This window comes from Excalfactoria chinensis, chromosome 3 (assembly GCF_039878825.1).
Source record: "Excalfactoria chinensis isolate bCotChi1 chromosome 3, bCotChi1.hap2, whole genome shotgun sequence".
Classification (NCBI taxonomy): Eukaryota; Metazoa; Chordata; class Aves; order Galliformes; family Phasianidae; genus Excalfactoria; species Excalfactoria chinensis.
This window is the reverse complement of record NC_092827.1, coordinates 102,706,123-102,729,956: the sequence shown is the minus strand read 5'-3', so window position 1 is coordinate 102,729,956 and position 23,834 is coordinate 102,706,123. Positions and strand designations below refer to the sequence as shown.

The 23,834-nt window shown below is 42.7% G+C and overlaps 1 protein-coding gene across 1 annotated transcript in view; it reads right to left on the bottom strand.

Annotated features, from left to right (window-relative positions):
• The window catches only part of LOC140249950 (mitotic checkpoint serine/threonine-protein kinase BUB1-like), a 278,421-nt gene extending 256,854 nt beyond the window's left edge, over positions 1–21,567 (bottom strand). Inside the window, exon 1 of the mRNA XM_072332227.1 lies at positions 21,507–21,567. Coding sequence (XP_072188328.1) covers positions 21,507–21,542 — 36 coding nt within the window. The 5' untranslated portion in view covers positions 21,543–21,567. The remainder of the gene's footprint in view (positions 1–21,506) is intronic.
• Between the last annotated feature and the right edge of the window lie 2,267 nt (positions 21,568–23,834).

The window sequence follows — 23,834 nt, the reverse complement described above, 5'->3', positions numbered from 1 at the left end:
TGATGGGGTGCAGAAAACATTTCTTGGGAGGAAGGCAATGCACTGGCAGTTACGCACAGAGGGAGGTAGGAGTATCTACTGGACACAGATCTAGCCAACCATCAGAAGAAAAACTAAAAAGACGTGGGAAAAAGACGAAGTGTGGGAAAAAGCTGCAGCTTGGGAAAAAGACGCAGCGTGGGAAAAAGCGGCAGCTTGGGAAAAAACCGCAGCGTGGGAAAACGCGGAAGAGTGGGAAAAAGACGAAGCGTGGGAAAAAGCAGCAACATGGGAAAAAGCGGCAGCGTGGGAAAAAGCGTCAGCGTGGGAAAAGTGGCAGCGTGGGAAAGAGCTGCAGCGTGGGAAAAAGTGGAAGCGTGGGAAAAAGCGGCAGTGCGGGAAAAAGCGGAAGCATGGGAAAAATCTGCAGCGTGGGAAAAAGACGAGGCGTGGGAAAATGCGGTAGCATAGGAAAAAAACACAGAGTGGGGAAAAGACAAAGCGTGGGAAAAAGTGGCAGCGTGGCAAAAAGCCGCAGGGTGGGAAAAAGACGAAGCGTGGGAAAAAACCGCGGCGTGGGAAAAAGATGAAGCGTGGGAAAAAGCCGCAGAGTGGGAAAAAGCCGCAGGGTGGGAAAAAGCGGCAGCGCGGGAAAAAGACGAAGCGTGGGAAAAAGCTGCAGCGTGGGAAAAAGCGGAAGTGTGGGAAAAAGACGAAGCGTGGGAAAATGCAGCAGCGTAGGAAAAAGATGAAGCGTGGGAAAAAACTGCAGCGTTAGAAGTGAAGCTTACAGCCCTTACGCTACACATGAAAGAAGAAGAAATAGGAAGGCAAGGCAAAGCAGCAGAGAAATAAGCATAGATGAAAGAGCAGATATTGAATAGGAGAAGGAATAGCAAGGGGAAAGTAATTAGAATGAAGAAAAATAAATATTGGGTAGGAAAAATAAATTTTGATTCCAAAATCATGATTTTCAGCCCACAAAGTAGCATTTTCTCCCCTACATACTGGTTTCCATCCCCCAGAGAAGACCTTTTCTCTACAAAACAATGAATACATTGCTTATTCTACATAATAACCACATTTCCACTAGAAATATCAATTTCTGTCCCAATTTAGGAGATTTTCACACAAGGATCAATACTACTCCCAGAAATTAAAAGTTCTCTCTTAAGTGTCAGTCGTCATCCTTGCAAGTATATCACTTTCTTTCCAAAATCATGCTGTTCATCCCTACACATAGCAATTTCTCCCCCAAAATACTGCATTTCATCCCCAGAAGAAGGCCTTTTCTCTACAAAATGATGCTCCGTAGCATCATGCCACACCTTCCTTCCAGAATACCTCTTTTCTCGATGAAATAAGGACTCTTCCACACTAAATATCAACTTTAGTCCAAAGCCTGGTACTTTATACACGGATAACTCTGCTTAGCCCAGAAATAAATATTGAGTAGCAAAAGGATAAACAAAGAAAACACAATTGGAAAGAAGAAAGAAACCCCTTTAAAATAATAAAGAAAACAGTGCGTTTGGGCCTCGATCCCCTCCTCTGAAACTTCCTACACAGCAAGAGCCTCTTTCCAGGGTAAAGAAAGTGCAGGACAAGAAAGTTTTGCCTGATGGGGTGCAGAAAACATTTCTTGGGAGGAAGGCAATGCACTGGCAGTTACGCACAGAGGGAGGTAGGAGTATCTACTGGACACAGATCTAGCCAACCATCAGAAGAAAAACTAAAAAGACGTGGGAAAAAGACGAAGTGTGGGAAAAAGCTGCAGCTTGGGAAAAAGACGCAGTGTGGGAAAAAGCGGCAGCTTGGGAAAAAACCGCAGCGTGGGAAAACGCGGAAGCGTGGGAAAAAGCTGCAGCGTGGGAAAAAGCAGCAACATGGGTAAAAGCGGCAGCGTGGGAAAAAGCATCAGCGTGGGAAAAGTGGCAGCGTGGGAAAAAGCCGCAGCGTGGGAAAAAGTGGAAGCGTGGGAAAAAGCGGCAGTGCGGGAAAAAGCGGAAGCATGGGAAAAATCTGCAGCGTGGGAAAAGACGAGGCGTGGGAAAATGCGGTAGCGTAGGAAAAAAACACAGAGTGGGGAAAAGACAAAGCGTGGGAAAAAGTGGCAGCGTGGCAAAAAGCCGCTGGGTGGGAAAAAGACGAAGCGTGGGAAAAAGCGGCAGTGCGGGAAAAAAACAAAGCGTGGGAAAAAACCGCAACCTGGGAAAAAGATGAAGCGTGGGAAAAAACTGCAGCGTTAGAAGTGAAGCTTACAGCCCTTACGCTACACATGAAAGAAGAAGAAATAGGAAGGCAAGGCAAAGCAGCAGAGAAATAAGCATAGATGAAAGAGCAGATATTGAATAGGAGAAGGAATAGCAAGGGGAAAGTAATTAGAATGAAGAAAAATAAATATTGGGTAGGAAAAATAAATTTTGATTCCAAAATCATGATTTTCAGCCCACAAAGTAGCATTTTCTCCCCTACATACTGGTTTCCATCCCCCAGAGAAGACCTTTTCTCTACAAAACAATGAATACATTGCTTATTCTACATAATAACCACATTTCCACTAGAAATATCAATTTCTGTCCCAATTTAGGAGATTTTCACACAAGGATCAATACTACTCCCAGAAATTAAAAGTTCTCTCTTAAGTGTCAGTCGTCATCCTTGCAAGTATATCACTTTCTTTCCAAAATCATGCTGTTCATCCCTACACATAGCAATTTCTCCCCCAAAATACTGCATTTCATCCCCAGAAGAAGGCCTTTTCTCTACAAAATGATGCTCCGTAGCATCATGCCACACCTTCCTTCCAGAATACCTCTTTTCTCGATGAAATAAGGACTCTTCCACACTAAATATCAACTTTAGTCCAAAGCCTGGTACTTTATACACGGATAACTCTGCTTAGCCCAGAAATAAATATTGAGTAGCAAAAGGATAAACAAAGAAAACACAATTGGAAAGAAGAAAGAAACCCCTTTAAAATAATAAAGAAAACAGTGCGTTTGGGCCTCGATCCCCTCCTCTGAAACTTCCTACACAGCAAGAGCCTCTTTCCAGGGTAAAGAAAGTGCAGGACAAGAAAGTTTTGCCTGATGGGGTGCAGAAAACATTTCTTGGGAGGAAGGCAATGCACTGGCAGTTACGCACAGAGGGAGGTAGGAGTATCTACTGGACACAGATCTAGCCAACCATCAGAAGAAAAACTAAAAAGACGTGGGAAAAAGACGAAGTGTGGGAAAAAGCTGCAGCTTGGGAAAAAGACGCAGTGTGGGAAAAAGCGGCAGCTTGGGAAAAAACCGCAGCGTGGGAAAACGCGGAAGCGTGGGAAAAAGCTGCAGCGTGGGAAAAAGCAGCAACATGGGTAAAAGCGGCAGCGTGGGAAAAAGCATCAGCGTGGGAAAAGTGGCAGCGTGGGAAAAAGCCGCAGCGTGGGAAAAAGTGGAAGCGTGGGAAAAAGCGGCAGTGCGGGAAAAAGCGGAAGCATGGGAAAAATCTGCAGCGTGGGAAAAGACGAGGCGTGGGAAAATGCGGTAGCGTAGGAAAAAAACACAGAGTGGGGAAAAGACAAAGCGTGGGAAAAAGTGGCAGCGTGGCAAAAAGCCGCTGGGTGGGAAAAAGACGAAGCGTGGGAAAAAGCGGCAGTGCGGGAAAAAAACAAAGCGTGGGAAAAAACCGCAACCTGGGAAAAAGATGAAGCGTGGGAAAAAACTGCAGCGTTAGAAGTGAAGCTTACAGCCCTTACGCTACACATGAAAGAAGAATAGGAAGGCAAGGCAAAGCAGCAGAGAAATAAGCATAGATGAAAGAGCAGATATTGAATAGGAGAAGGAATAGCAAGGGGAAAGTAATTAGAATGAAGAAAAATAAATATTGGGTAGGAAAAATAAATTTTGATTCCAAAATCATGATTTTCAGCCCACAAAGTAGCATTTTATCCCCTACATACTGGTTTCCATCCCCCAGAGAAGACCTTTTCTCTACAAAACAATATTTCAGGAATACATTGCTTATTCTACATAATAACCACATTTTGCACCAGAAATATCAATTTCTGTCCCAATTTAGGAGATTTTCACACAAGGATCAATACTTCTCCCAGAAATTAAAAGTTCTCTCTTAAGTATCAGTCGTCATCCTTGCAAGTATATCACTTTCTTTCCAAAATCATGCTGTTCATCCCTACACATAGCAATTTCTCCCCCAAAATACTGCATTTCATCCCCAGAAGAAGGCCTTTTCTCTACAAAATGATGCTCCGTAGCATCATGCCACACCTTCCTTCCAGAATACCTCTTTTCTCGATGAAATAAGGACTCTTCCACACTAAATATCAACTTTAGTCCAAAGCCTGGTACTTTATACACGGATAACTCTGCTTAGCCCAGAAATAAATATTGAGTAGCAAAAGGATAAACAAAGAAAACACAATTGGAAAGAAGAAAGAAACCCCTTTAAAATAATAAAGAAAACACTGCGTTTGGGCCTCGATCCCCTCCTCTGAAACTTCCTACACAGCAAGAGCCTCTTTCCAGGGTAAAGAAAGTGCAGGACAAGAAAGTTTTGCCTGATGGGGTGCAGAAAACATTTCTTGGGAGGAAGGCAATGCACTGGCAGTTACGCACAGAGGGAGGTAGGAGTATCTACTGGACACAGATCTAGCCAACCATCAGAAGAAAAACTAAAAAGACGTGGGAAAAAGACGAAGTGTGGGAAAAAGCTGCAGCTTGGGAAAAAGACGCAGCGTGGGAAAAAGCGGCAGCTTGGGAAAAAACCGCAGCGTGGGAAAACGCGGAAGCGTGGGAAAAAGACGAAGCGTGGGAAAAAGCAGCAACATGGGAAAAAGCGGCAGCGTGGGAAAAAGCGTCAGCGTGGGAAAAGTGGCAGCGTGGGAAAAAGCTGCAGTGTGGGAAAAAGTGGAAGCGTGGGAAAAAGCGGCAGGGCGGGAAAAAGCAGAAGCATGGGAAAAATCTGCAGCGTGGGAAAAAGACGAGGCGTGGGAAAATGCGGTAGCGTAGGAAAAAAACACAGAGTGGGGAAAAGACAAAGCGTGGGAAAAAGTGGCAGCGTGGCAAAAAGCCGCAGGGTGGGAAAAAGACGAAGCGTGGGAAAAAACCGCAGCGTGGGAAAAAGCGGCAGCGCGGGAAAAAGACGAAGCGTGGGAAAAAGCTGCAGCGTGGGAAAAAGCGGAAGTGTGGGAAAAAGACGAAGCGTGGGAAAATGCAGCAGCGTAGGAAAAAGATGAAGCGTGGGAAAAAACTGCAGCGTTAGAAGTGAAGCTTACAGCCCTTACGCTACACATGAAAGAAGAAGAAATAGGAAGGCAAGGCAAAGCAGCAGAGAAATAAGCATAGATGAAAGAGCAGATATTGAATAGGAGAAGGAATAGCAAGGGGAAAGTAATTAGAATGAAGAAAAATAAATATTGGGTAGGAAAAATAAATTTTGATTCCAAAATCATGATTTTCAGCCCACAAAGTAGCATTTTCTCCCCTACATACTGGTTTCCATCCCCCAGAGAAGACCTTTTCTCTACAAAACAATATTTCAGGAATACATTGCTTATTCTACATATTAACCACATTTTGCACCAGAAATATCAATTTCTGTCCCAATTTAGGAGATTTTCACACAAGGATCAATACTTCTCCCAGAAATTAAAAGTTCTCTCTTAAGTATCAGTCGTCATCCTTGCAAGTATATCACTTTCTTTCCAAAATCATGCTGTTCATCCCTACACATAGCAATTTCTCCCCCAAAATACTGCATTTCATCCCCAGAAGAAGGCCTTTTCTCTACAAAATGATGCTCCGTAGCATCATGCCACACCTTCCTTCCAGAATACCTCTTTTCTCGATGAAATAAGGACTCTTCCACACTAAATATCAACTTTAGTCCAAAGCCTGGTACTTTATACACGGATAACTCTGCTTAGCCCAGAAATAAATATTGAGTAGCAAAAGGATAAACAAAGAAAACACAATTGGAAAGAAGAAAGAAACCCCTTTAAAATAATAAAGAAAACACTGCGTTTGGGCCTCGATCCCCTCCTCTGAAACTTCCTACACAGCAAGAGCCTCTTTCCAGGGTAAAGAAAGTGCAGGACAAGAAAGTTTTGCCTGATGGGGTGCAGAAAACATTTCTTGGGAGGAAGGCAATGCACTGGCAGTTACGCACAGAGGGAGGTAGGAGTATCTACTGGACACAGATCTAGCCAACCATCAGAAGAAAAACTAAAAAGACGTGGGAAAAAGACGAAGTGTGGGAAAAAGCTGCAGCTTGGGAAAAAGACGCAGCGTGGGAAAAAGCGGCAGCTTGGGAAAAAACCGCAGCGTGGGAAAACGCGGAAGCGTGGGAAAAAGACGAAGCGTGGGAAAAAGCAGCAACATGGGAAAAAGCGGCAGCGTGGGAAAAAGCGTCAGCGTGGGAAAAGTGGCAGCGTGGGAAAAAGTGGAAGCGTGGGAAAAAGCGTCAGTGCGGGAAAAAGCGGAAGCATGGGAAAAATCTGCAGCGTGGGAAAAAGACGAGGCGTGGGAAAATGCGGTAGCGTAGGAAAAAAACACAGAGTGGGGAAAAGACAAAGCGTGGGAAAAAGTGGCAGCGTGGCAAAAAGCCACAGGGTGGGAAAAAGACGAAGCGTGGGAAAAAACCGCAGTGTGGGAAAAAGCGGCAGCGCGGGAAAAAGACGAACCGTGGGAAAAAGCTGCAGCGTGGGAAAAAGCGGAAGTGTGGGAAAAAGATGAAGCGTGGGAAAATGCAGCAGCGTAGGAAAAAGATGAAGCGTGGGAAAAAACTGCAGCGTTAGAAGTGAAGCTTACAGCCCTTACGCTACACATGAAAAGAAGAAAAAATAGGAAGGCAAGGCAAAGCAGCAGAGAAATAAGCATAGATGAAAGAGCAGATATTGAATAGGAGAAGGAATAGCAAGGGGAAAGTAATTAGAATGAAGAAAAATAAATATTGGGTAGGAAAAATAAATTTTGATTCCAAAATCATGATTTTCAGCCCACAAAGTAGCATTTTCTCCCCTACATACTGGTTTCCATCCCCCAGAGAAGACCTTTTCTCTACAAAACAATGAATACATTGCTTATTCTACATAATAACCACATTTCCACTAGAAATATCAATTTCTGTCCCAATTTAGGAGATTTTCACACAAGGATCAATACTTCTCCCAGAAATTAAAAGTTCTCTCTTAAGTGTCAGTCGTCATCCTTGCAAGTATATCACTTTCTTTCCAAAATCATGCTGTTCATCCCTACACATAGCAATTTCTCCCCCAAAATACTGCATTTCATCCCCAGAAGAAGGCCTTTTCTCTACAAAATGATGCTCCGTAGCATCATGCCACACCTTCCTTCCAGAATACCTCTTTTCTCGATGAAATAAGGACTCTTCCACACTAAATATCAACTTTAGTCCAAAGCCTGGTACTTTATACACGGATAACTCTGCTTAGCCCAGAAATAAATATTGAGTAGCAAAAGGATAAACAAAGAAAACACAATTGGAAAGAAGAAAGAAACCCCTTTAAAATAATAAAGAAAACAGTGCGTTTGGGCCTCGATCCCCTCCTCTGAAACTTCCTACACAGCAAGAGCCTCTTTCCAGGGTAAAGAAAGTGCAGGACAAGAAAGTTTTGCCTGATGGGGTGCAGAAAACATTTCTTGGGAGGAAGGCAATGCACTGGCAGTTACGCACAGAGGGAGGTAGGAGTATCTACTGGACACAGATCTAGCCAACCATCAGAAGAAAAACTAAAAAGACGTGGGAAAAAGACGAAGTGTGGGAAAAAGCTGCAGCTTGGGAAAAAGACGCAGCGTGGGAAAAAGCGGCAGCTTGGGAAAAAACCGCAGCGTGGGAAAACGCGGAAGCGTGGGAAAAAGACGAAGCGTGGGAAAAAGCAGCAACATGGGAAAAAGCGGCAGCGTGGGAAAAAGCATCAGCGTGGGAAAAGTGGCAGCGTGGGAAAAAGCCGCAGCGTGGGAAAAAGTGGAAGCGTGGGAAAAAGTGGCAGTGCGGGAAAAAGCGGAAGCATGGGAAAAATCTGCAGCGTGGGAAAAAGACGAGGCGTGGGAAAATGCGGTAGCGTAGGAAAAATCACAGAGTGGGGAAAAGACAAAGCGTGGGAAAAAGTGGCAGCGTGGCAAAAAGCCGCAGGGTGGGAAAAAGACGCAGCGTGGGAAAAAGCGGCAGTGCGGGAAAAAAACAAAGCGTGGGAAAAAACCGCAACCTGGGAAAAAGATGAAGCGTGGGAAAAAACTGCAGCGTTAGAAGTGAAGCTTACAGCCCTTACGCTACACATGAAAGAAGAAGAAATAGGAAGGCAAGGCAAAGCAGCAGAGAAATAAGCATAGATGAAAGAGCAGATATTGAATAGGAGAAGGAATAGCAAGGGGAAAGTAATTAGAATGAAGAAAAATAAATATTGGGTAGGAAAAATAAATTTTGATTCCAAAATCATGATTTTCAGCCCACAAAGTAGCATTTTATCCCCTACATACTGGTTTCCATCCCCCAGAGAAGACCTTTTCTCTACAAAACAATATTTCAGGAATACATTGCTTATTCTACATAATAACCACATTTTGCACCAGAAATATCAATTTCTGTCCCAATTTAGGAGATTTTCACACAAGGATCAATACTTCTCCCAGAAATTAAAAGTTCTCTCTTAAGTATCAGTCGTCATCCTTGCAAGTATATCACTTTCTTTCCAAAATCATGCTGTTCATCCCTACACATAGCAATTTCTCCCCCAAAATACTGCATTTCATCCCCAGAAGAAGGCCTTTTCTCTACAAAATGATGCTCCGTAGCATCATGCCACACCTTCCTTCCAGAATACCTCTTTTCTCGATGAAATAAGGACTCTTCCACACTAAATATCAACTTTAGTCCAAAGCCTGGTACTTTATACACGGATAACTCTGCTTAGCCCAGAAATAAATATTGAGTAGCAAAAGGATAAACAAAGAAAACACAATTGGAAAGAAGAAAGAAACCCCTTTAAAATAATAAAGAAAACAGTGCGTTTGGGCCTCGATCCCCTCCTCTGAAACTTCCTACACAGCAAGAGCCTCTTTCCAGGGTAAAGAAAGTGCAGGACAAGAAAGTTTTGCCTGATGGGGTGCAGAAAACATTTCCTGGGAGGAAGGCAATGCACTGGCAGTTACGCACAGAGGGAGGTAGGAGTATCTACTGGACACAGATCTAGCCAACCATCAGAAGAAAAACTAAAAAGACGTGGGAAAAAGACGAAGTGTGGGAAAAAGCTGCAGCTTGGGAAAAAGACGCAGCGTGGGAAAAAGCGGCAGCTTGGGAAAAAACCGCAGCGTGGGAAAACGCGGAAGCGTGGGAAAAAGACGAAGCGTGGGAAAAAGCAGCAACATGGGAAAAAGCGGCAGCGTGGGAAAAAGCATCAGCGTGGGAAAAGTGGCAGCGTGGGAAAAAGCCGCAGCGTGGGAAAAAGTGGAAGCGTGGGAAAAAGTGGCAGTGCGGGAAAAAGCGGAAGCATGGGAAAAATCTGCAGCGTGGGAAAAAGACGAGGCGTGGGAAAATGCGGTAGCGTAGGAAAAAAACACAGAGTGGGGAAAAGACAAAGCGTGGGAAAAAGTGGCAGCATGGCAAAAAGCCGCAGGGTGGGAAAAAGACGAAGCGCGGGAAAAAACCGCAACGTGGGAAAAAGATGAAGCGTGGGAAAAAGCCGCAGAGTGGGAAAAAGCGGCAGCGCGGGAAAAAGACGAAGCGTGGGAAAAAGCTGCAGCGTGGGAAAAAGCGGAAGTGTGGGAAAAAGACGAAGCGTGGGAAAATGCAGCAGCGTAGGAAAAAGATGAAGCGTGGGAAAAAACTGCAGCGTTAGAAGTGAAGCTTACAGCCCTTACGCTACACATGAAAAGAAGAAAAAATAGGAAGGCAAGGCAAAGCAGCAGAGAAATAAGCATAGATGAAAGAGCAGATATTGAATAGGAGAAGGAATAGCAAGGGGAAAGTAATTAGAATGAAGAAAAATAAATATTGGGTAGGAAAAATAAATTTTGATTCCAAAATCATGATTTTCAGCCCACAAAGTAGCATTTTCTCCCCTACATACTGGTTTCCATCCCCCAGAGAAGAACTTTTCTCTACAAAACAATGAATACATTGCTTATTCTACATAATAACCACATTTCCACTAGAAATATCAATTTCTGTCCCAATTTAGGAGATTTTCACACAAGGATCAATACTTCTCCCAGAAATTAAAAGTTCTCTCTTAAGTGTCAGTCGTCATCCTTGCAAGTATATCACTTTCTTTCCAAAATCATGCTGTTCATCCCTACACATAGCAATTTCTCCCCCAAAATACTGCATTTCATCCCCAGAAGAAGGCCTTTTCTCTACAAAATGATGCTCCGTAGCATCATGCCACACCTTCCTTCCAGAATACCTCTTTTCTCGATGAAATAAGGACTCTTCCACACTAAATATCAACTTTAGTCCAAAGCCTGGTACTTTATACACGGATAACTCTGCTTAGCCCAGAAATAAATATTGAGTAGCAAAAGGATAAACAAAGAAAACACAATTGGAAAGAAGAAAGAAACCCCTTTAAAATAATAAAGAAAACAGTGCGTTTGGGCCTCGATCCCCTCCTCTGAAACTTCCTACACAGCAAGAGCCTCTTTCCAGGGTAAAGAAAGTGCAGGACAAGAAAGTTTTGCCTGATGGGGTGCAGAAAACATTTCTTGGGAGGAAGGCAATGCACTGGCAGTTACGCACAGAGGGAGGTAGGAGTATCTACTGGACACAGATCTAGCCAACCATCAGAAGAAAAACTAAAAAGACGTGGGAAAAAGACGAAGTGTGGGAAAAAGCTGCAGCTTGGGAAAAAGACGCAGCGTGGGAAAAAGCGGCAGCTTGGGAAAAAACCGCAGCGTGGGAAAACGCGGAAGCGTGGGAAAAAGACGAAGCGTGGGAAAAAGCAGCAACATGGGAAAAAGCGGCAGCGTGGGAAAAAGCGTCAGCGTGGGAAAAGTGGCAGCGTGGGAAAAAGCTGCAGCGTGGGAAAAAGTGGAAGCGTGGGAAAAAGCGTCAGTGCGGGAAAAAGCAGAAGCATGGGAAAAATCTGCAGCGTGGGAAAAAGACGAGGCGTGGGAAAATGCGGTAGCGTAGGAAAAAAACACAGAGTGGGGAAAAGACAAAGCGTGGGAAAAAGTGGCAGCATGGCAAAAAGCCGCAGGGTGGGAAAAAGACGAAGCGTGGGAAAAAACCGCAACGTGGGAAAAAGATGAAGCGTGGGAAAAAGCCGCAGAGTGGGAAAAAGCGGCAGCGCGGGAAAAAGACGAAGCGTGGGAAAAAGCTGCAGCGTGGGAAAAAGCGGAAGTGTGGGAAAAAGACGAAGCGTGGGAAAATGCAGCAGCGTAGGAAAAAGATGAAGCGTGGGAAAAAACTGCAGCGTTAGAAGTGAAGCTTACAGCCCTTACGCTACACATGAAAAGAAGAAAAAATAGGAAGGCAAGGCAAAGCAGCAGAGAAATAAGCATAGATGAAAGAGCAGATATTGAATAGGAGAAGGAATAGCAAGGGGAAAGTAATTAGAATGAAGAAAAATAAATATTGGGTAGGAAAAATAAATTTTGATTCCAAAATCATGATTTTCAGCCCACAAAGTAGCATTTTCTCCCCTACATACTGGTTTCCATCCCCCAGAGAAGAACTTTTCTCTACAAAACAATGAATACATTGCTTATTCTACATAATAACCACATTTCCACTAGAAATATCAATTTCTGTCCCAATTTAGGAGATTTTCACACAAGGATCAATACTTCTCCCAGAAATTAAAAGTTCTCTCTTAAGTGTCAGTCGTCATCCTTGCAAGTATATCACTTTCTTTCCAAAATCATGCTGTTCATCCCTACACATAGCAATTTCTCCCCCAAAATACTGCATTTCATCCCCAGAAGAAGGCCTTTTCTCTACAAAATGATGCTCCGTAGCATCATGCCACACCTTCCTTCCAGAATACCTCTTTTCTCGATGAAATAAGGACTCTTCCACACTAAATATCAACTTTAGTCCAAAGCCTGGTACTTTATACACGGATAACTCTGCTTAGCCCAGAAATAAATATTGAGTAGCAAAAGGATAAACAAAGAAAACACAATTGGAAAGAAGAAAGAAACCCCTTTAAAATAATAAAGAAAACAGTGCGTTTGGGCCTCGATCCCCTCCTCTGAAACTTCCTACACAGCAAGAGCCTCTTTCCAGGGTAAAGAAAGTGCAGGACAAGAAAGTTTTGCCTGATGGGGTGCAGAAAACATTTCTTGGGAGGAAGGCAATGCACTGGCAGTTACGCACAGAGGGAGGTAGGAGTATCTACTGGACACAGATCTAGCCAACCATCAGAAGAAAAACTAAAAAGACGTGGGAAAAAGACGAAGTGTGGGAAAAAGCTGCAGCTTGGGAAAAAGACGCAGCGTGGGAAAAAGCGGCAGCTTGGGAAAAAACCGCAGCGTGGGAAAACGCGGAAGCGTGGGAAAAAGACGAAGCGTGGGAAAAAGCAGCAACATGGGAAAAAGCGGCAGCGTGGGAAAAAGCATCAGCGTGGGAAAAGTGGCAGCGTGGGAAAAAGCCGCAGCGTGGGAAAAAGTGGAAGCGTGGGAAAAAGTGGCAGTGCGGGAAAAAGCGGAAGCATGGGAAAAATCTGCAGCGTGGGAAAAAGACGAGGCGTGGGAAAATGCGGTAGCGTAGGAAAAATCACAGAGTGGGGAAAAGACAAAGCGTGGGAAAAAGTGGCAGCGTGGCAAAAAGCCGCAGGGTGGGAAAAAGACGCAGCGTGGGAAAAAGCGGCAGTGCGGGAAAAAAACAAAGCGTGGGAAAAAACCGCAACCTGGGAAAAAGATGAAGCGTGGGAAAAAACTGCAGCGTTAGAAGTGAAGCTTACAGCCCTTACGCTACACATGAAAGAAGAAGAAATAGGAAGGCAAGGCAAAGCAGCAGAGAAATAAGCATAGATGAAAGAGCAGATATTGAATAGGAGAAGGAATAGCAAGGGGAAAGTAATTAGAATGAAGAAAAATAAATATTGGGTAGGAAAAATAAATTTTGATTCCAAAATCATGATTTTCAGCCCACAAAGTAGCATTTTATCCCCTACATACTGGTTTCCATCCCCCAGAGAAGACCTTTTCTCTACAAAACAATATTTCAGGAATACATTGCTTATTCTACATAATAACCACATTTTGCACCAGAAATATCAATTTCTGTCCCAATTTAGGAGATTTTCACACAAGGATCAATACTTCTCCCAGAAATTAAAAGTTCTCTCTTAAGTATCAGTCGTCATCCTTGCAAGTATATCACTTTCTTTCCAAAATCATGCTGTTCATCCCTACACATAGCAATTTCTCCCCCAAAATACTGCATTTCATCCCCAGAAGAAGGCCTTTTCTCTACAAAATGATGCTCCGTAGCATCATGCCACACCTTCCTTCCAGAATACCTCTTTTCTCGATGAAATAAGGACTCTTCCACACTAAATATCAACTTTAGTCCAAAGCCTGGTACTTTATACACGGATAACTCTGCTTAGCCCAGAAATAAATATTGAGTAGCAAAAGGATAAACAAAGAAAACACAATTGGAAAGAAGAAAGAAACCCCTTTAAAATAATAAAGAAAACAGTGCGTTTGGGCCTCGATCCCCTCCTCTGAAACTTCCTACACAGCAAGAGCCTCTTTCCAGGGTAAAGAAAGTGCAGGACAAGAAAGTTTTGCCTGATGGGGTGCAGAAAACATTTCCTGGGAGGAAGGCAATGCACTGGCAGTTACGCACAGAGGGAGGTAGGAGTATCTACTGGACACAGATCTAGCCAACCATCAGAAGAAAAACTAAAAAGACGTGGGAAAAAGACGAAGTGTGGGAAAAAGCTGCAGCTTGGGAAAAAGACGCAGCGTGGGAAAAAGCGGCAGCTTGGGAAAAAACCGCAGCGTGGGAAAACGCGGAAGCGTGGGAAAAAGACGAAGCGTGGGAAAAAGCAGCAACATGGGAAAAAGCGGCAGCGTGGGAAAAAGCATCAGCGTGGGAAAAGTGGCAGCGTGGGAAAAAGCCGCAGCGTGGGAAAAAGTGGAAGCGTGGGAAAAAGTGGCAGTGCGGGAAAAAGCGGAAGCATGGGAAAAATCTGCAGCGTGGGAAAAAGACGAGGCGTGGGAAAATGCGATAGCGTAGGAAAAAAACACAGAGTGGGGAAAAGACAAAGCGTGGGAAAAAGTGGCAGCATGGCAAAAAGCCGCAGGGTGGGAAAAAGACGAAGCGCGGGAAAAAACCGCAACGTGGGAAAAAGATGAAGCGTGGGAAAAAGCCGCAGAGTGGGAAAAAGCGGCAGCGCGGGAAAAAGACGAAGCGTGGGAAAAAGCTGCAGCGTGGGAAAAAGCGGAAGTGTGGGAAAAAGACGAAGCGTGGGAAAATGCAGCAGCGTAGGAAAAAGATGAAGCGTGGGAAAAAACTGCAGCGTTAGAAGTGAAGCTTACAGCCCTTACGCTACACATGAAAAGAAGAAAAAATAGGAAGGCAAGGCAAAGCAGCAGAGAAATAAGCATAGATGAAAGAGCAGATATTGAATAGGAGAAGGAATAGCAAGGGGAAAGTAATTAGAATGAAGAAAAATAAATATTGGGTAGGAAAAATAAATTTTGATTCCAAAATCATGATTTTCAGCCCACAAAGTAGCATTTTCTCCCCTACATACTGGTTTCCATCCCCCAGAGAAGAACTTTTCTCTACAAAACAATGAATACATTGCTTATTCTACATAATAACCACATTTCCACTAGAAATATCAATTTCTGTCCCAATTTAGGAGATTTTCACACAAGGATCAATACTTCTCCCAGAAATTAAAAGTTCTCTCTTAAGTGTCAGTCGTCATCCTTGCAAGTATATCACTTTCTTTCCAAAATCATGCTGTTCATCCCTACACATAGCAATTTCTCCCCCAAAATACTGCATTTCATCCCCAGAAGAAGGCCTTTTCTCTACAAAATGATGCTCCGTAGCATCATGCCACACCTTCCTTCCAGAATACCTCTTTTCTCGATGAAATAAGGACTCTTCCACACTAAATATCAACTTTAGTCCAAAGCCTGGTACTTTATACACGGATAACTCTGCTTAGCCCAGAAATAAATATTGAGTAGCAAAAGGATAAACAAAGAAAACACAATTGGAAAGAAGAAAGAAACCCCTTTAAAATAATAAAGAAAACAGTGCGTTTGGGCCTCGATCCCCTCCTCTGAAACTTCCTACACAGCAAGAGCCTCTTTCCAGGGTAAAGAAAGTGCAGGACAAGAAAGTTTTGCCTGATGGGGTGCAGAAAACATTTCTTGGGAGGAAGGCAATGCACTGGCAGTTACGCACAGAGGGAGGTAGGAGTATCTACTGGACACAGATCTAGCCAACCATCAGAAGAAAAACTAAAAAGACGTGGGAAAAAGACGAAGTGTGGGAAAAAGCTGCAGCTTGGGAAAAAGACGCAGCGTGGGAAAAAGCGGCAGCTTGGGAAAAAACCGCAGCGTGGGAAAACGCGGAAGCGTGGGAAAAAGACGAAGCGTGGGAAAAAGCAGCAACATGGGAAAAAGCGGCAGCGTGGGAAAAAGCATCAGCGTGGGAAAAGTGGCAGCGTGGGAAAAAGCCGCAGCGTGGGAAAAAGTGGAAGCGTGGGAAAAAGTGGCAGTGCGGGAAAAAGCGGAAGCATGGGAAAAATCTGCAGCGTGGGAAAAAGACGAGGCGTGGGAAAATGCGGTAGCGTAGGAAAAATCACAGAGTGGGGAAAAGACAAAGCGTGGGAAAAAGTGGCAGCGTGGCAAAAAGCCGCAGGGTGGGAAAAAGACGCAGCGTGGGAAAAAGCGGCAGTGCGGGAAAAAAACAAAGCGTGGGAAAAAACCGCAACCTGGGAAAAAGATGAAGCGTGGGAAAAAACTGCAGCGTTAGAAGTGAAGCTTACAGCCCTTACGCTACACATGAAAGAAGAAGAAATAGGAAGGCAAGGCAAAGCAGCAGAGAAATAAGCATAGATGAAAGAGCAGATATTGAATAGGAGAAGGAATAGCAAGGGGAAAGTAATTAGAATGAAGAAAAATAAATATTGGGTAGGAAAAATAAATTTTGATTCCAAAATCATGATTTTCAGCCCACAAAGTAGCATTTTATCCCCTACATACTGGTTTCCATCCCCCAGAGAAGACCTTTTCTCTACAAAACAATATTTCAGGAATACATTGCTTATTCTACATAATAACCACATTTTGCACCAGAAATATCAATTTCTGTCCCAATTTAGGAGATTTTCACACAAGGATCAATACTTCTCCCAGAAATTAAAAGTTCTCTCTTAAGTATCAGTCGTCATCCTTGCAAGTATATCACTTTCTTTCCAAAATCATGCTGTTCATCCCTACACATAGCAATTTCTCCCCCAAAATACTGCATTTCATCCCCAGAAGAAGGCCTTTTCTCTACAAAATGATGCTCCGTAGCATCATGCCACACCTTCCTTCCAGAATACCTCTTTTCTCGATGAAATAAGGACTCTTCCACACTAAATATCAACTTTAGTCCAAAGCCTGGTACTTTATACACGGATAACTCTGCTTAGCCCAGAAATAAATATTGAGTAGCAAAAGGATAAACAAAGAAAACACAATTGGAAAGAAGAAAGAAACCCCTTTAAAATAATAAAGAAAACAGTGCGTTTGGGCCTCGATCCCCTCCTCTGAAACTTCCTACACAGCAAGAGCCTCTTTCCAGGGTAAAGAAAGTGCAGGACAAGAAAGTTTTGCCTGATGGGGTGCAGAAAACATTTCCTGGGAGGAAGGCAATGCACTGGCAGTTACGCACAGAGGGAGGTAGGAGTATCTACTGGACACAGATCTAGCCAACCATCAGAAGAAAAACTAAAAAGACGTGGGAAAAAGACGAAGTGTGGGAAAAAGCTGCAGCTTGGGAAAAAGACGCAGCGTGGGAAAAAGCGGCAGCTTGGGAAAAAACCGCAGCGTGGGAAAACGCGGAAGCGTGGGAAAAAGACGAAGCGTGGGAAAAAGCAGCAACATGGGAAAAAGCGGCAGCGTGGGAAAAAGCATCAGCGTGGGAAAAGTGGCAGCGTGGGAAAAAGCCGCAGCGTGGGAAAAAGTGGAAGCGTGGGAAAAAGTGGCAGTGCGGGAAAAAGCGGAAGCATGGGAAAAATCTGCAGCGTGGGAAAAAGACGAGGCGTGGGAAAATGCGGTAGCGTAGGAAAAAAACACAGAGTGGGGAAAAGACAAAGCGTGGGAAAAAGTGGCAGCATGGCAAAAAGCCGCAGGGTGGGAAAAAGACGAAGCGCGGGAAAAAACCGCAACGTGGGAAAAAGATGAAGCGTGGGAAAAAGCCGCAGAGTGGGAAAAAGCGGCAGCGCGGGAAAAAGACGAAGCGTGGGAAAAAGCTGCAGCGTGGGAAAAAGCGGAAGTGTGGGAAAAAGACGAAGCGTGGGAAAATGCAGCAGCGTAGGAAAAAGATGAAGCGTGGGAAAAAACTGCAGCGTTAGAAGTGAAGCTTACAGCCCTTACGCTACACATGAAAAGAAGAAAAAATAGGAAGGCAAGGCAAAGCAGCAGAGAAATAAGCATAGATGAAAGAGCAGATATTGAATAGGAGAAGGAATAGCAAGGGGAAAGTAATTAGAATGAAGAAAAATAAATATTGGGTAGGAAAAATAAATTTTGATTCCAAAATCATGATTTTCAGCCCACAAAGTAGCATTTTCTCCCCTACATACTGGTTTCCATCCCCCAGAGAAGAACTTTTCTCTACAAAACAATGAATACATTGCTTATTCTACATAATAACCACATTTCCACTAGAAATATCAATTTCTGTCCCAATTTAGGAGATTTTCACACAAGGATCAATACTTCTCCCAGAAATTAAAAGTTCTCTCTTAAGTGTCAGTCGTCATCCTTGCAAGTATATCACTTTCTTTCCAAAATCATGCTGTTCATCCCTACACATAGCAATTTCTCCCCCAAAATACTGCATTTCATCCCCAGAAGAAGGCCTTTTCTCTACAAAATGATGCTCCGTAGCATCATGCCACACCTTCCTTCCAGAATACCTCTTTTCTCGATGAAATAAGGACTCTTCCACACTAAATATCAACTTTAGTCCAAAGCCTGGTACTTTATACACGGATAACTCTGCTTAGCCCAGAAATAAATATTGAGTAGCAAAAGGATAAACAAAGAAAACACAATTGGAAAGAAGAAAGAAACCCCTTTAAAATAATAAAGAAAACAGTGCGTTTGGGCCTCGATCCCCTCCTCTGAAACTTCCTACACAGCAAGAGCCTCTTTCCAGGGTAAAGAAAGTGCAGGACAAGAAAGTTTTGCCTGATGGGGTGCAGAAAACATTTCTTGGGAGGAAGGCAATGCACTGGCAGTTACGCACAGAGGGAGGTAGGAGTATCTACTGGACACAGATCTAGCCAACCATCAGAAGAAAAACTAAAAAGACGTGGGAAAAAGACGAAGTGTGGGAAAAAGCTGCAGCTTGGGAAAAAGACGCAGCGTGGGAAAAAGCGGCAGCTTGGGAAAAAACCGCAGCGTGGGAAAACGCGGAAGCGTGGGAAAAAGACGAAGCGTGGGAAAAAGCAGCAACATGGGAAAAAGCGGCAGCGTGGGAAAAAGCGTCAGCGTGGGAAAAGTGGCAGCGTGGGAAAAAGCTGCAGCGTGGGAAAAAGTGGAAGCGTGGGAAAAAGCGTCAGTGCGGGAAAAAGCAGAAGCATGGGAAAAATCTGCAGCGTGGGAAAAAGACGAGGCGTGGGAAAATGCGGTAGCGTAGGAAAAAAACACAGAGTGGGGAAAAGACAAAGCGTGGGAAAAAGTGGCAGCATGGCAAAAAGCCGCAGGGTGGGAAAAAGACGAAGCGTGGGAAAAAACCGCAACGTGGGAAAAAGATGAAGCGTGGGAAAAAGCCGCAGAGTGGGAAAAAGCGGCAGCGCGGGAAAAAGACGAAGCGTGGGAAAAAGCTGCAGCGTGGGAAAAAGCGGAAGTGTGGGAAAAAGACGAAGCGTGGGAAAATGCAGCAGCGTAGGAAAAAGATGAAGCGTGGGAAAAAACTGCAGCGTTAGAAGTGAAGCTTACAGCCCTTACGCTACACATGAAAAGAAGAAAAAATAGGAAGGCAAGGCAAAGCAGCAGAGAAATAAGCATAGATGAAAGAGCAGATATTGAATAGGAGAAGGAATAGCAAGGGGAAAGTAATTAGAATGAAGAAAAATAAATATTGGGTAGGAAAAATAAATTTTGATTCCAAAATCATGATTTTCAGCCCACAAAGTAGCATTTTCTCCCCTACATACTGGTTTCCATCCCCCAGAGAAGAACTTTTCTCTACAAAACAATATTTCAGGAATACATTGCTTATTCTACATATTAACCACATTTTGCACCAGAAATATCAATTTCTGTCCCAATTTAGGAGATTTTCACACAAGGATCAATACTTCTCCCAGAAATTAAAAGTTCTCTCTTAAGTATCAGTCGTCATCCTTGCAAGTATATCACTTTCTTTCCAAAATCATGCTGTTCATCCCTACACATAGCAATTTCTCCCCCAAAATACTGCATTTCATCCTCAGAAGAAGGCCTTTTCTCTACAATATGATGCTCCGTAGCATCATGCCACACCTTCCTTCCAGAATACCTCTTTTCTCGATGAAATAAGGACTCTTCCACACTAAATATCAACTTTAGTCCAAAGCCTGGTACTTTATACACGGATAACTCTGCTTAGCCCAGAAATAAATATTGAGTAGCAAAAGGATAAACAAAGAAAACACAATTGGAAAGAAGAAAGAAACCCCTTTAAAATAATAAAGAAAACAGTGCGTTTGGGCCTCGATCCCCTCCTCTGAAACTTCCTACACAGCAAGAGCCTCTTTCCAGGGTAAAGAAAGTGCAGGACAAGAAAGTTTTGCCTGATGGGGTGCAGAAAACATTTCTTGGGAGGAAGGCAATGCACTGGCAGTTACGCACAGAGGGAGGTAGGAGTATCTACTGGACACAGATCTAGCCAACCATCAGAAGAAAAACTAAAAAGACGTGGGAAAAAGACGAAGTGTGGGAAAAAGCTGCAGCTTGGGAAAAAGACGCAGCGTGGGAAAAAGCGGCAGCTTGGGAAAAAACCGCAGCGTGGGAAAACGCGGAAGCGTGGGAAAAAGACGAAGCGTGGGAAAAAGCAGCAACATGGGAAAAAGCGGCAGCGTGGGAAAAAGCGTCAGCGTGGGAAAAGTGGCAGCGTGGGAAAAAGCTGCAGTGTGGGAAAAAGTGGAAGCGTGGGAAAAAGCGGCAGGGCGGGAAAAAGCAGAAGCATGGGAAAAATCTGCAGCGTGGGAAAAAGACGAGGCGTGGGAAAATGCGGTAGCGTAGGAAAAAAACACAGAGTGGGGAAAAGACAAAGCGTGGGAAAAAGTGGCAGCGTGGCAAAAAGCCGCAGGGTGGGAAAAAGATGAAGCGTGGGAAAAAACCGCAGCGTGGGAAAAAGCGGCAACGCGGGAAAAAGACGAAGCATGGGAAAAAGCTGCAGCGTGGGAAAAAGCGGAAGTGTGGGAAAAAGACGAAGCGTGGGAAAATGCAGCAGCGTAGGAAAAAGATGAAGCGTGGGAAAAAACTGCAGCGTTAGAAGTGAAGCTTACAGCCCTTACGCTACACATGAAAAGAAGAAAAAATAGGAAGGCAAGGCAAAGCAGCAGAGAAATAAGCATAGATGAAAGAGCAGATATTGAATAGGAGAAGGAATAGCAAGGGGAAAGTAATTAGAATGAAGAAAAATAAATATTGGGTAGGAAAAATAAATTTTGATTCCAAAATCATGATTTTCAGCCCACAAAGTAGCATTTTCTCCCCTACATACTGGTTTCCATCCCCCAGAGAAGAACTTTTCTCTACAAAACAATATTTCAGGAATACATTGCTTATTCTACATATTAACCACATTTTGCACCAGAAATATCAATTTCTGTCCCAATTTAGGAGATTTTCACACAAAGATCAATACTTCTCCCAGAAATTAAAAGTTCTCTCTTAAGTATCAGTCGTCATCCTTGCAAGTATATCACTTTCTTTCCAAAATCATGCTGTTCATCCCTACACATAGCAATTTCTCCCCCAAAATACTGCATTTCATCCCCAGAAGAAGGCCTTTTCTCTACAAAATGATGCTCCGTAGCATCATGCCACACCTTCCTTCCAGAATACCTCTTTTCTCGATGAAATAAGGACTCTTCCACACTAAATATCAACTTTAGTCCAAAGCCTGGTACTTTATACACGGATAACTCTGCTTAGCCCAGAAATAAATATTGAGTAGCAAAATTCAAACATTTTCACATTAATATCAATACTTATCGCGGAGAACAGAAGTTCTCTCTTAAGAATCATTCTTTATCTTTTCAAGAATACTATTCTCTTTCCAAAATAATGCTTTTCATCACTCGAGACTGCATTTTTCACCCCAAAATTCTGGATTTCATCCCCAAAAGAAGACATTTTCTCTAGAAAACGATGCTTTCCATTCCAGTAAACCACATTGTTTCCATAATTCCTGCTTTCGTCTACAAAATAAGGACATTTCCACCCGAAATATCCATTTCTGTCAACATTTAGAAAATTTTCACACTACTATCGATACCTTTGCCAGAAATAAGGAGTTCTCTCTGACGTATCACTCCTTATCCTTGCAATCAATATAGCTTTCTTTCCAAAATGATGCCATTCCTCCCAAAATGTAGCATTTTTTCTCCAAATACTGATTTTCATCCCTGTAAGAGGTCATTCTATCTACAGAATGCTGCTTTTTAGTATGATATGACACACTGTTGCCAGAATACTTCTTTTCCTTTACAAATTAAGGACATTTCCACCCTAAATATCAATCTCTGTCAAAATTTGGAAAATTTATACAAGACTATCAATAGTGACCCCAGAAATCAGAAGTTCTTTCTTAAGTATCACTCTTTATCTTCGCAAAAGTAGGATTTTCTTTCCAAAATAATGCTTCTCAACCTTAAAAACATCATTTCCTCCCCAAAGTGCTGGTTTTTATCCCCCAAAAATGACATTTTCTCTACAAAATGAAGCTTTCTAGCTCAGTTATCAAGCATTGCTTCCAGAATACCTGCTTTCCTCTACAAAACAAGGAGATTCCCACCCGAAATATCAATTTCTGACAACATTTACGCAATTTTTCACCAGAATAACAATACTTATACCAGAAATAAGAAGTTCTCTCCTAAGTATCACTCCTTATCCTTGCAGTAAATGGAATTTTCTTTCCAAAATAATGCTTTTCATCCCTAAAAATAGCATTTTCTCCCCAAAATTATGGTTTTTAACCACAATAGAAGATATCTTCCTCTAAAAAACTATGCTTTCTGGGAGAATATGACGCATTAATTCCAGCATGCCTGTTTGCCTGTACAAAAGTAGGGCATTTCCACCCGAAATATCAATTTCTGTCAACATTTAGACCATTTTTCACCAGAATGACAATACTTATCCCAGAAATAAGAAGGTTATCACTCCTTATCATTGCAATAGATGGAATTTTCTTTACAAAATAATGCTTTTCATCCCTCAAATCAGCATTTTATTCCCCAAAAGGCTGGTCTTCATCTCTGAAAGAAGACGTTTTCTCTACAAAATGATGCTTTCTAGCAGAATATGGCACCTTGTTTCCAGAATATCCGTTTTCCTCTACAGAATATAGACATCTCCACCCGAAATATCCATTTCCGTCACAATTTTGAAAATTTTCACGCCAATATGGATACTTACCCCAGAAATAAGAAGTTCTCTCCTAAGTATCGTTCTTTCTCTTTGCAAAAATATTATTATTTCTACAAAAAAATTATTTTTAATACTTGGATATAACATGTCATCTAAAAAATACTGGATTTCATCCCCTAATGAAGACACTTTCCCTATAAAATCTTGTTTTCTATCAGAATATGTCATACTGTTTCCGGAATACCTGTTTTACTCTAGAAATTCAGGACATTTCTAAACTAATTTGCAGTTTCTGTTAAAATTAAAACATTTTCACATGAATATCAATACTTATCGCGGAGAACAGAAGTTCTCTCTTAAGAATCATTCTTTATCTTTTCAAGAATACTATTCTCTTTCCAAAATCATGCTTTTCATCACTCAAGACAGCATTTTCACCCCAAAATTCTGGATTTCATCCCCAAAAGAAGACATTTTCTCTAGAAAACGATGCTTTCCATTCCAGTAGGCCACATTGTTTCCAGAATTCCTGCTTTCCTCTACAAAATAAGGACATTTCCACCCGAAATATCCATTTCTGTCAACATTTAGAAAATTTTCACACTACTATCGATACCTATGCCAGAAATAAGAAGTTCTCTCTGAAGTATCACCCCTTATCCTTGCAATCAATATAGCTTTCTTTCCAAAATGATGCCATTCCTCCCTAAATGTGACATTTTTTCTCCAAATACTGATTTTCATCCCTGTAAGAGGTCATTATATCTACAGAATGCTGCTTTTTAGTATGATATGACACACTGTTGCCAGAATATTTCTTTTCCTTTACAAATTAAGGACATTTCCACCCTAAATATCAGTCTCTGTCCAAATTTGGAAAATTTTCACAAGACTATCAATAGTTACCCCAGAAATAAGAAGTTCTCTCTTAAGTATCAATCTTTATCTTTGCAAAAGTATTATCTTTCCAAAATAATGCTTTTTAATGCCTGCATATAGCGTTTTCTCCCCCAAATTCTGGCTTTCATCTCCAAAGGAAGACATTTTCTCTAC